The 13,229-nt window shown below is 45.3% G+C and overlaps 1 protein-coding gene and 1 pseudogene across 1 annotated transcript; both read right to left on the bottom strand.

The window, feature by feature from the left end:
* Window positions 1-442: 442 nt before the first annotated feature.
* Window positions 443-4,857, bottom strand: LOC114430732 (uncharacterized). The gene is made up of 10 exons (XM_028398700.1): window positions 4,721-4,857; window positions 4,621-4,648; window positions 3,593-4,155; window positions 2,427-2,874; window positions 1,845-1,886; window positions 1,638-1,738; window positions 1,439-1,500; window positions 1,189-1,355; window positions 901-1,056; window positions 443-831 (listed from the first exon to the last, which is right to left on the bottom strand). Exons 1-10 carry the CDS (start codon window positions 4,796-4,798, stop codon window positions 443-445), a joined length of 2,034 nt encoding a protein of 677 aa, XP_028254501.1. The 5' UTR covers window positions 4,799-4,857.
* A 547-nt stretch (window positions 4,858-5,404) lies between these two features.
* LOC114440506 (histone H3-like) lies at window positions 5,405-6,459 on the bottom strand (annotated as a pseudogene).
* Window positions 6,460-13,229: the final 6,770 nt, after the last annotated feature.

Here is a 13,229-nt window from a genome sequence, read left to right on the forward strand (position 1 = left end):
GAAGGGCTGAAGGAACAAGCACCCTGTAATAAAGCAGAGTAAGGTCAGCAGACTCCCCATGTGACAGCACACCCCCTTGGATTAGCCGCTGTAAGCCTATTAAAGTGGTTTGGACTGGGTGGGCCGGCACACACCATACTTCACTCCCTGCACACAGTGATGCAGGGTGGCCAGTTTGAAGCTGGGGGATCACAGGACCACAACAGGCCATGCATCCTGCTCCAGTGTCCTTGAGCAAGGTAGCAAAAGATCGTATTATATAGTCCTAAATTTAAACGTGTGAAAAGGCATTATGGAGGCAACAGGGGAAATAAATGCAGAGAGTAATGCGGTTTGCTTGTGACTTTAATCTCAAATAGTGAAGAACAGTATCAGTAATATAGGCACAAAAAGAAAGAAAATGAAGAGATCTTAGGGAATTAAGTTCAATACTTGTCACTGTTCACTTTTTCCCACTCTCTTGAGGGTCCATGTAGCTGTCTGGTGGCAGTAGTGGGCTGAAGTGCAGTAGTGGCAGGTCCGAGGCCGGGCAGTGCTCCTTCACCTGCTTCCAGCCCTCTCTGGGACCGCGGGCAGGAGGGGGTGGGGGAGGCAGGTTGCAGACAGGGGGGCAGGAGTAACTGCCTTCAGAATGGTGGTGGTGGTTGTGGTTGTTGTTGGGGTCAGGAGGAGAGATGCTGCTGGTGCTGTGGCAACGCACCAGGAATGCCCCCTTGTGGTGACGGTGGTACAGCGTGCCAGCCCCCACTAGCAGCATCAGGATGAGGGAGCTGAGCAGGAAGAAAAGCACGTAGACGCCTTTAGTCTCTGCAGACAGGTCTGAGCTGCAACCTGAAGGCAAAAAAAAACAGGAAGTCAGACTGAGAACTGTGTTACAACATTCAGTCAGAGCACACATACCTGCAGCTGTCATGTCCACACAGACAGTTCCTCCTGACCCCAGGCGGGACTCATCCTGAAAGCCCGGCCTGCAGTGACATGAGTAGGAGCCGAACTGGTTTACACAGTCTGCATTAATGTCACAGAGAACCAGCTGCGTGCCGCACTCATTTACATCTGAAACACACACAGACATTTTACACCTAAAGTCCTGTCTTGGCAAATGTCTAAGTATGGAATATTTGTTCGTGATTTCAGCCTAAACTGTGGTTTGGGCTGAAAGTTCTGAGAGTTGTCTGTAGAGTCTACCTGCTGTGGACACAGACATGATGACAGCCTTCCTGTAGTTTCCTCTAAGGCCAACACCAGTGGCGATGAGTCCCTGTATGGCAGAGTGGAGGATTCTGTGGACATGCAGACCTCCGGGTCCCTGTCCAATCTGCAGCCAGAGGATGTACAGCACCCCTGCATTCAACCTGGACACACAACCAGGAGGTATCTCTGTTTATATTCACACACATCAAACTTGTAACTGCAAGTCCTTTCTGAGGTTACAAACCTTTTTATTCTTTTAGGAGACACTGACATCTGTTTGCGCAGAGACTCAAGCTGCTTGATGATCTACACATACACAAGGGGTTCAGTAGAAGTAACAGTGTTGGCCCAAGAGCCTCTTCAAGTCTCAGTGATTGTGTTTCCTTCCTAAAAGTCCACATGAACTGGAGCGCCTTGATTGATTTTTATTTTAACAAACATACCAAAGCTTTGACTGAGAGCAGCAGTGATCTGGCTAGGTCGTCCCAGGACTCCCCCAGATCCTGGCTGAAATTCACCTCTACAGTCACCTCAAACAGGTGATCTGATACAGAAACAAACCTTTATCAATACAATATTAAAGCAAGCTGTGAATAATATATTTGGAGTATGTTTGTAGTCATCTGTGGGGCAAATACACAAAAACTCACCTCCAGGTAGGTGTGGGATATCAGAGTGATTTCTCATGTTTGCTATGAGGAGAAACAACAACACTTAATGAACCTGGATGTTTGCATGTTGACACCGAAGCTTAAACATGAATGAAATAAAACTGTGCCCATATATGCTGACGGTGTGAGGGACACATAGAATGTAAGGCTTAAGGTTAGATAGAAGACTTTTGTTGATATGATTACAGCAGAGACGATGTTTAAACTGATGTTTTACAACCCCTCCATCATCACCCCAACCTCCTTTCTTTATATGTGAAAGTTGTGTCTCTACCCTATTGCTGTCACAACCAATCTCACCACTAGAGGGCAATAGCAGCTTGCAGTAAACATGTTGTGTGGTTAGGATGTTAGTCTTGACCTGTGTAAATATTATTCATTGCTCGACATCATCAAAGTCAGTCATGAGTGAGAGACACTGAAGAGGACGTGGCATAGACCTCCAAAGCTGTGAGGTGACCCAGTTTACAGAGTGGACGCCATCATCTGTGCACTACTGTGTGTGTGTGAGTGTGTGTCCCCAGTGTTTACGTGTAACTAATATAGATGTGGAGTACTTACGGTTTCCCCTGTGGTCCGACAGTTGCTCCACCACATTGGGGTGAGGGTGACCCTGCTCAGTGGGCTGTGGTTCTGATTCCTCAGAGGTGGAGGGAGTCTGCTTGGCGATGTCATTGACCTCCACACTGTTCTCACCATCAGCAGGCTCCTCCTCCTCCTCCTCCTCCTCCTCCTCCTCCCACTCTTCCTCTTCCCAGCTCTGTGTTGGCCACTCCTGCTCTACAGCAGCGTCCTCCACATTCCTTTGTGTTGCTTTTGGGGTGTGACTGCTAGGTTTGACTTCATCGTGTTGACCGTCATGTGTCTGTGCAGACTCTGAATAGACAGCTGAGTCTGAGTCGCTGGAATTGATGTTGGCGACACCTCTGCCTGATCGGTATGTCCTCTGAATGGGTGCTGGCACTGTGGCTGTGAACTGGGTGTAGTTCTCAGAGGGTGGATGGAGAACCTGTGAGGAGACAGGAGATGGTGGGATTACAAAATGGAAAAAAAGCAAATGTTCACAAAGACAATATGAGATGAGGCTGGCCTTGCCTCTGAGGACACTGCATACTGTGAGACCTGTGAGCCTTAACAAACATTACAAAACAAGGGGAAAAAAGGACCCACATCAAAATAAAAGTTTAAATGACCATCCTTACTCATAGTGCATGAATAAACAATGTTCTATTGAAGATAATAACTGACAGTCTCTCCTTTTCTGCTACAGTTTTAGATGTTTTGTCACTTTCACTTTTCACTTATTTAAAAAGGGTTAGGGTTAGGGCAAGTGTGTAACAAAGCTACCAGATAACTTGTATCTTCCTTAACTTTATTGTATTTTACTTACTTACGGGTATACTGCATCCTACTCTTATTTTAACTCTGTTGTATAGTTTATTGGTAGTTTACTTTATAATGTATCTGTGCCATTGCAATAACGCAATTTCCCTATTGTGGGAGAAATAAAAGTCCTAATATTCTTGGTTGGTCCAAACTTTGAGGGCTACTCCTGCAGTCTGTAGATCGCATCCTTCAGAGGATACAGCCCCTCCATTGGAACAAAGTTGGCAGGGAATGCTAACCAGTTTTGGCTCATTTGACTCATTTATATGAGTTATATGAAAAGGGCTTTGTTTATATTAGTTGCCAGGGTAATGTTTAGCCAAGTATTTGGGTCCACTCACCTCAGTGTCTGCTGCCTCCTCAGGTGTCATGGCTAAATTTTGATCATAGTAATCATACATTGGGTCTGTCTCTTCACTGATCACAAGTGGTCCACTGAAGTCCATCAGTCCTGAAGATGGGTTTGAGACCATACCTCTATCTGTGAGTCCTTCCTGTGGGTTGTAAACCACTGGCAGACCAAACGACTGGTAGCGCCCGTAGAAACCCCTGTACGGTGGGGTAGGCCAGCCTCCAATCAGCAGCACCACATACAGAATGTTGGAGGAGGACATATACTTGGCCTCTCTCCAGCACTTCTGCAGAACCTTGTGATTCATCAAATGGTTGACAGGTTCGTCCACATGGATCTGATCCTGTTTTTGCTGGCAGTCATCATCTAGCGTCAAGTCCTCCAAGTGCAGATGAACCCTCTTTCCAGGGTCAACCTGGATGGTCCAGTTACACCACAGAGGAGGGTTGGAGCACAGGTAGTCTGGGGAGAAAAACTCTCCGCTGTCACCTTGCAGCAGCTGGTGGCAACTCCGCAGAGCATAGAAAGCACTGGCATCACCTCCACGTCCATCTGAGGATCAACACAGCAGGACAGGATTTAGTTTGTGACTATTTTGTGAACAGAAATGAATTACAGTGAAAGTTACACATAAGTGTTGGACACTCAAGATCCAACTGACGATTATCTCTCTCATTACCACAAACAGATCAAAAATGAAACTGTATCTCAGGCATGGCATGGTGTAAATGCTCTACAAACGATCTTCCTAAACAGTTGATCAAACCAGACACATCAATGGATTTATCTGGGACTACTTTCAGCTGTGGAGTGATCCAGGGTTTGGTCCTCTCATACTAAGTAGGTCCTATGCAAAACTAAAGAATTCCCCTTCTAAAGCTCAGACTAGATCATTCTATTAGGGAAATAAAATCAATATTATCACGACTGTTGCTGAATTCTATTTATTTACCTTTTGGTTGACACTGATAATCCTAATATTTGGGTTTATCCAGATTAAAACATTTGGAGTCTCACCTGGAGGCCTGTGGTCTTCATGGCTCACCTGCATGCAGAAAAGAACACACAGATTACCTTGTTAACTGAAAGTGACTTCAGTGAGCTGAAGGTATCTTACCTGTGCCTTACAGTGTTTATAGAGTAGCCCAAATATCAGCAGACATTTGAAAATGCTCTTACTGTTCTTTTGTTGCATTTTATACGCCAAAAATGTTGCTTTAACTTCTTAAATGTGTAAAAATAAATGTAATCAGGTCGACTCAGTCAGCTTCAGTCAAACTGATGCTTTCCTTTCCTGTTTGAGCAGGTGAACCTCATTAAAGTTGATTATGTTTTATTTTACTGGCTTTCGATATGACCTTTGTCCAGCAGAGGTCACTGTTGGGCTTAATATCCAGTTTTTAGACTTTCAAAAGTTGTACTAGTTTAGTAGTAGTTTCACATGTTGTTCTGAGTCTGTGGAAATACACACACCCACACACATATGGATGTGATCCATTTCTGTTGCGCCACTGTAATAGTGGAGGACCTGTTATGATATTTATCTGTGGGAATACACACACATATGGATATATATATATATATATATATATCCATGCACATGTTAAAGCTGTTGTATGTGAAAATCAACATAATATCATGTTTATTCTCTGTTGCACCACTTATTAATAGTGGAGGACCTCTTATGATGTTTTAAACAGACATCGCCTGATCCCCTTCTTGTCATTTGAATTTGACTTTATTGAAGTAAGAAAGCCCTGATGGTATCTTAAAAACAATAGAGAACAAGATAACACTGCACATACAACATCTTCGATGAGACAAATGAGAGTTCTGAATAGTCTTGCTGCAGAACTTCAGTGAAGCCTCACTGCGCTCATGAATGAACCTGTTAACAGTAATGGGCCACAACCGCCCACATGTGGACCGTTTCTGCAACTGCAACAAAACATCTCAATATCTAGTTTCATTTCAGGAAAAACAGTTTTAACCATGGCTCCAATTGTAAAGTGACTTGAAAATGGGACTCTGCAAAAAAAATTTGAAGAAAAGTTAGGCCTCTTTGTGATTCCGTTTTTTAACTTAAGTTTTACTTTATCTAATTTCTGTAAATAACTTTATAAAACTGTCCAATGCTTATAGTCACTTTGAAAAAGTAATTATATCTTGATGTGAACATATACATCCAACAAAGAATTAGAAGCCTTTAAATAATGATTACAATCTTTATAAATATAGTTTATAAGTTAACATACAGGACTGGGCTCTATAGTTGAGAGTGAGGTGGCTCTTAAAAGAGCCGTTGTCATTTGTGGAGCCGCAGAGGCTTTAAGCTCTCTCTCCGCGGATGCGGCGGGCCAGCTGGATGTCTTTGGGCATGATGGTGACCCTCTTGGCGTGGATGGCGCACAGGTTGGTGTCCTCGAACAGGCCGACCAGGTAAGCCTCGCTGGCCTCCTGCAGAGCCATGACAGCGGAGCTCTGGAAGCGCAGGTCGGTCTTGAAGTCCTGAGCGATCTCTCAGCCTTGGTGGCCAGCTGCTTTCTGGGGGCTTTGCCTCCGGTGGATTTACGGGCGGTCTGCTTGGTTCTTGCCATTTCTTCTTTCTCTGAGTAACAGAAAAATGTACAAAAAAAGAGAAGACGCGCGCCTCTTAAAGTGTGGGACCGGATGTGAAGCTGTGATGCTGCTTCAGACCTCCGGATCCTGAATGGTCAGCGGCTCCTCGTGGAGCTCAGCCCGTATCATCCCCAAGCGGCAACCTTCGGGGCTCAAAGTTGAAGCCCATGCGGAAGTGTCAAAACTTGTAATTCACGCCGCAACTGCTGGGGGCTGGCTCCAAAAGCGAGTAATTTCCCATAGACTCCCATGTTAAAATGGCCGATTTCACAGCAGAAAAGAACATGTTTACAGCCTGGTACAAAAAACCACTCTGGTCTCAGATGATAGGTTCTCTTCTAGTGTCAATTGTAGGGGGGGTGAATTTTTTTACAACTCACTCGTTTCAATTGTATTCTGACTTAAAATTATGCATAATTATGGGCGTTGCCGCTTGAGTGACAGACAGTTGACGTATCACAACGTGAGTTTCCTGCTTCCACGATCACCCGCCCCTCTAAACCCCGCTTGTGCTCCCCCTTTTTGTCCATATTTGGAGTTTTGGCAGACGTGACGCTGCCAACATGGTGGCGGTCATCAACGTCCTGGAACCTCCCACCGAGCCTCAGAACGGCTCTTCAGAAACAAACGGGTGACGTCACGGAAGCTCTGTCCATAGTTTTTACTGTCAATGATCATCCCCCGTCACCTGCAGCTGGCTGTGCGCAACGACGAGGAGCTCAACAAGCTGCTGGGCAGAGTGACCATCGCTCAGGGCGGCATGCTGCCCAACATCCAGGCCGTGCTGCTGCCCAAGAAGACAGAGAAGCCCGTCAAAGCCAAGTAAACACAGAGATTTAGCCCCAAAGGCCCTTTTAAGAGCCACACACTTTCACATAAAAAGTTTCTGTCCTGGATTTTTACATTTTCAGTTGTATGTAATGTTTATTAATTTCAGTTCACAATATTTAATTATCAAGACAAACATATTCGGTTATTGTAACTATGCATGTGTAGTGTAGCTGAGCTGAAGTTAAATGTAATTTTAATAGCAGTACATAGATGAATAACAGGCTTTTTTAATGAAAATAATTGAATGAAATGATTAGTTGCAACATCCTCAGTTAACATGCTGATTCATGCTTTGCAAACTTTTTTGTTCATGAAGCAGTGTATTCAGAGGGGAGCATGTTTGGGGCACCCAGCATCGTAGGCCTAAATCAACATGCATCCAAAGTTGTTCATGTTGACCGTGGTTAACTCTGTTGTTTGTTGGTTTGTGGTACAGCGGTGGAGTCAGTGACAAACTACACCTACACTCACCCATACAGGATGGCTGGTCAGAATGCTGCAGTTCAACAAACAGTGATTTACTAAAATATTGTCTTGAACTTGTGGGGAACTGCAAACAGACAATCGTTGTCATGGAAACTTGCACTCTAAGAATTACAGACCCATCATTATTTTCACCATGTGTCTTTTTTCTTTGTGTTGCGAAAGAAGGGAGAGCTGTTTAATTCAAAACACAACTTGTGACAGAACAGACACAGGCCTGTGTCCCGCTCCATGCTCCTCAGTGGGATTTGGCGTTTTATGCACTTTAACCAGGGTGCCTTTTGAGCACCTGGATACAGTTACACTAAAGTGTCTGTGTATTAAAACTGCTTTGTTGTTGGCTTTAACATCTGCAAAGAGTCAGTGATTTATCTGACCTGTGGCCCCCTCCTGCCTCATGATTCAGAGGGATGGCAGTTCAGCTGTATTGCGTCCTAATCCGACTTTTACACCTAAGAGCATCACTAGCTCTTTCCGATCCAGGGTGATAATGTTGGATGGTGTTTTTCCCTCCTCCTCACAGCTCTGAGCGCGGTCACACTGGCTGTGTGAGGCATACTCACAGGCATATCTTTTATCTGACACTCTACCAGGGGGATCTCATCCTCTGCAGCTTTGCACAGAGGCTGATATCTGCAGCATCCTGGTCACCCCCCTGTTCGTTTGTGCATTTTTATCTGCAGTGAGTGGTGCTGTGCTGTGTTCCTTATCCCAGCCTGTTGGTGGGGCAAATCTTTTTCCCTGTGCAGTGACTTTCTTAGAATGTGGCGTTCTGGCAATTGTGTGTTTATGCTTGTGTTACTGTATGGACTAAGTGAGGCATGGACTGCATCCTGCTTCGCCTTGTAACTCACTAGCGGTAGACTTAAAGAGCGAAGCCTATACGAACCGGCTTTTCTTCAGCCAAAAATTAGGAGACAGTAAGGCCCATAGCTTAAAGGGCTGCACCTATACTAATAGAATCTGGGCTTATATTACATATGACGAATATGACCTGGATGACTAAGAATCTTCATCAGCACTATCTAACCAATGTGTGTGTGTTTGTGTGTGTGGTCACGAACCTCCTCTTGCCCCCATCCAGTCCAGCCACAACTCAGCCAATCACAGACAGGGAACTGCACAGTCTTGTTTGCATGCAGCCTGTATAAGAAGAGTCGCTGTGAGCCATGAGAGTAATTTGTTGCTGAGAAGTATCAAAGAGTCAACATGCCTGAACCCGCCAAGCCTGCCCCAATAGTGTTATGAGGTTCGACTCTTTTTACTGACTCGATTCAGTTACTCTCAAACCCTAACATGAACGAGTCATTTCATTCATTTTGTTCATTTTTACAGCCGGTGGCACGGTGTCCCACTGTAGTATAGTGCCGGACATTGATATAGGTCAAGAGGCGATGTGCATTAGGTGTGAAGCGTTGAGCGTTGTGTGTTGCTATGGTGACTGGAAGTTTTGCCGGGATGTGAAAAGAACTGAAGAAGCCTTGGCCGTGGTTCTCAAACACTAAATACTGAAGACAACATGGTTTGCTTCAGCTGACACATTATAATACACAACTACCACAAGCAATTCAAAGCATGTGAAAACATAAGGGCTAGATAGAAAGCCGTGACCAAGACCACTGGCAAAGGAGGCAAAAAGAAGAGAAAGACCAGGAAGGAGAGCTACACCATCTACGTGTACAAAGTCTTGAAGCAGGTGCACCCTGATACCGGTATCTCCTCTAAGGCCATGAGCATCATGAACTCATAAGCATGCCGTGTCTGAGGGCACCAAGGCCGTCACCAAGTACACCAGCTCCAAGTAAACAGCTGCTGCTTCCTGCTTACTTGCCCAGCTAGGGAATGTTGTTGTCAGCACTGTCCAATTTTCTGCTTGGGGGGTTGGGGTCGTCATCCTGACCACCTTGGTTCAGTCTCTTGCTTGTTCAGAAGTCAATGTCAGTTTGTGGGTCCGCTCAGCCTCACAGAACCACTTCTAGAAGGAAGATAATCCCTCCTCTCGTAGGAGGAGCTCCAGCTCCTCCCTTGTTAGGGGCGCGGCCTTTCCTCTCCGCCCCCTTCTGCAAAGTTTCTAAATTCTGGACTTGATCAGTCCCCACAGGAGTGGTGCCGGGAGCACTACTCCAGCGCCAATTAAAATGTATGGCAAAGTCATTTTAATGAGACTCCATACCTCAGCCCACAGGATCATGGCTCCGTCCTCAATCTTTTCCAGGATCATTCCATCAACTCGGCAATTGCCAGACTTCAGACGGAACACCCGACTGCTGTTATCGTCACCTCGGGTGATTTTAACCACGTCTCAATCGACAAAACACTCCCTAAATTCACCCGGTATGTGACCTGTAAGACCAGAGAGGAGAGGACCCTGGACTTGCTGTATGTAAACGTGAAGGATGCATACAGCTGTACCCCACTCCCCCCTCTGGGAAGACCGGATCACAGCTTGATTCACCTCACCCCCTGTTACAAACCCTTGGTAAAGAGGCTGCCTGTGACCACAAGGACAGTGAGGAGATGGTCAGAGGACAGCTGTCTGGCACTGCAGGGCTGCTTTGAGACAACAGACTGGGAGGTGCTCTGTGAGCCGCATGGTGAGGACATTGATGGGCTTACAGGGTGCATCACTGACTACATCAATTTCTGTGCAACGTCGAAACAAGGACTGTTAAATGTTACCCAAACAACAAGCCCTGGGTAACAAAGAACATTAAAGCCATCCTCAATGAAAAGAAGCTGGCTTTCAGAGGTGGCAACATAGAGGAGCTGAGGGCCATTCAGAGAGACCTGAAGGTGAAAACCAGAGAGGCTAAAGAAAACTACAGGAGGAAGCTGGAGTGGAAGCTCCAGCAGAACAACATGTGGGAGGTCTGGAGCGGCATGAGGACCATCACAGGTTTCAGACCAGCTAGCAGAGGGGTTGATGGTAGCGTGGAAAGGGCCAATTAATTAAACCTGTTCTTTAACAGATTTGACACTGCGGTCCCGGTCCCCGCTGACTCCTGTTTTGAAACCTGCACCGCACTCTCCCCTCCCCCCTCTTGATGCCTCCATCACCTACAATGGCCCCCCCACCCCCACTTACAAACTCCTCCTCTAATGGCCCTCTTCTGTCTGTGCACTCCCCTCCTTCGCACTCTCAGTCTCCACTCTTCACACCTCTCCAGGTTAGAAGACAGCTGCACTGATGTCACACATCATGAAGACCCTGGAGAGACTTATTCTGGAACACCTCTGGCCTACTGTTAGGCCTCACCTGGACCCTCTCCAGTTCGCCTACCAGCCCCAACTGGGAGTTGAGGATGCCATCATCTACCTACTGAACTGTGTCTACACCCACCTGGACAAGCCAGCAAGCACTGTGAGGGTCATGTTTTTTGACTCCAGTGTCTTCAACACTATCAAGCCGGCTCTCCTGGGTGAGACAGCAATGCAGGTACACACAAATCACCCTGACTCAGTCATCTGGACCTCTGGTTGCAGTCTGTTCTTCTAGGACAGACTGCAACCATCACATGTGAGACTAGTATCAGTAATTACCTCCACTGGTACCTTCAAAAACCTGGAGAAGCTCCTAAACTCCTGATTTATCTACTACCCGTCAGTCTGGAGTTTCTGACCGTTTTACTGGAAGTGGATCTGGGACTGTCTTCACTCTGACCATCAGTAGAGTCCAGGCTGAAGATTTAGGAGTTTATTACTGTCAGCAGAGTTACAGCTAGTTCACACAGTGATACAACGTCATACAAAAACCTCACACAGATAAAGAGAAACTGATCAACAGCAACACAATACTTCACAAAAAATGTATTGTTTCATTACTGTTAGAGTTTTAAAAATGGATGAATTGTTCAACAATAAGAAAATATATTCAGCTACTGATATAATTAACACATAAAATGTCCAAGCAGGTTTTACCTTAGCAAAGATATTGAAGCTTTAAATTAATCTCAATAGATTCTAGTATTTGTACCTGACGTGTATTTGTACATGTACATTTATACTGATTAGCTTCATTTCTGTCTCTGTTTTTTAGCGTAATAATTCTGCAACAGCACAGTTAAATAATTTTCATAGAAATGATCCACTTCCAATGTTGATCATCTTTCTTCAAGCTGAATTGATTCCACAATTTGGCTTTGGCTTCTTCCCCTTAATTTCAAAATTGATATTACATACCATTCATTTTTATTTCACCCAGTAATTCAGCACTTTAATCTTGACTGGGCGACCTAGTTACCTAGACAACAACAAACCAGTCTTGAGGTCAGCCTGTTCGGAGTCATCCTGAATGGCTCCCACCCCTGTTTCTGCTCACCCAAATCAGTCAATACTAGCTGTGTTCTAATTCAGGGTCTGCATCCTTTTTAAGGCATTTTAAGGCCGCTTACATCACGACGCTGCGCAGAGGCTGTCCCAATTCGCCAAAATTCGAAGGGTCCTTTAAATGCAGCCTCCAAATGCGTCCTCCTTTTGCCTGAATTCGGAGGATGCATCGCTACCATCCTTCATGGCCTTACATATCCCAAGATGCTTTGCGGGCCTATTTTTTTCAACAGTAAAAAGACGGACCAAGCGAGCAGCACTGGCAGTAGTGCCGAACTCACATTTAAATGTAAGTAAAGGGCAGTAGTTCGAGGGATTTTTATAATGCTAGTAGTGATGCGGGTTGGCTGTAGCCTGCCTTTTGTTTTAAATTATTTGACGGGTGGTTGTTTGACTTTGTTTTTTACATTGCAAGTAGTTTGGTCACGCAGATGCCAGGTATTTTAAGTATTATTAATCATATTGCAGGTATTTTTAAGCATGATTTAATAAAGTGTAAATAGGTTTTAAAAGAAAGTATTTGTTTGAGACAAGCACTCAGACATTGCCATGCGGAGGAGCTGTTAACCAACTCCCCAGAGCCGTTCAAGTGAGGGTTAAAGGTAAGAGCCCCATTTGTGTAGCCGCAGGTACATTAACCATGGTCCCTGTAACGTGTCCTAAGGTCCTCTCTATGCAGCATATGGAGGTGTTAATTGAACCATTAGGCCCTGAAGAAGGGGAGCTTCCAGAGGGGTTATTGATATCACCTGCTGTAGTGGTGTCTGAGGCAGGAGAGGCATACGTACCTGTCGGTTACTCTGATTTAAGGTTGACACCACGTAGAGTGATAGCTGCAGTTACTGCAGTGGCTCCGGTGGTCTTAGATCAGCCATCTCATGCTAAATTTTGTAGGGATGCTAGCAGTAATGAATTTACAGCTGTTGTGTCCCCTTCAGGGGTTGAGGCGAGCAGTGTGGGGGGATTTTTGAGGGATTGGATGAGTTGGAGCAATAACAACCAGCTGCATTGCTCAGGAAATATCAGTCATTATTTGCAAGGGAGAAAACTGATTTGGGCTGCACTGATTTACTCCAGCATGAGATTCCCCTGCTTGATGACATCCCAATTCGTCATCCATATCGTCGCATTCACCTATCTCAGTATGATCTGGTGAGAGCCCATATTAAACAGCTGTTGGACAGTCACGTTATTAGAGAGAGTAGTAGCCCATATGCCTCTCTCATTGTAATTGTTCAAAAGAAAGATGATGGGATCAGATTGTGTGTAGACTATCGCCGCTTAAATGCCAAAACCCAAAAGGATGCTTATCCTCTACCCAGGATTGAAGAATCATTGGATGGGCTCGTAGGAGCTAAGTGGTTTTC

Source organism: Parambassis ranga, chromosome 1, assembly GCF_900634625.1.
Source record: "Parambassis ranga chromosome 1, fParRan2.1, whole genome shotgun sequence".
Taxonomy (NCBI): domain Eukaryota; kingdom Metazoa; phylum Chordata; class Actinopteri; family Ambassidae; genus Parambassis; species Parambassis ranga.

Bases quoted from the DNA above. Each gene is read 5' to 3' on its own strand.
- LOC114430732 (XM_028398700.1), bottom strand. From the start codon at position 4,798: ATGCAACAAAAGAACAGTAAGAGCATTTTCAAATGTCTGCTGATATTT. The intron at 1,501-1,637 runs GTATGTTTGTTA...GTGTATGTGTAG, and splicing joins TGCTCTCAGTCAAAGCTTTG to ATCATCAAGCAGCTTGAGTC. The intron at 1,057-1,188 runs GTAGACTCTACA...TGTGTGTTTCAG, and splicing joins CATGTCTGTGTCCACAGCAG to ATGTAAATGAGTGCGGCACG.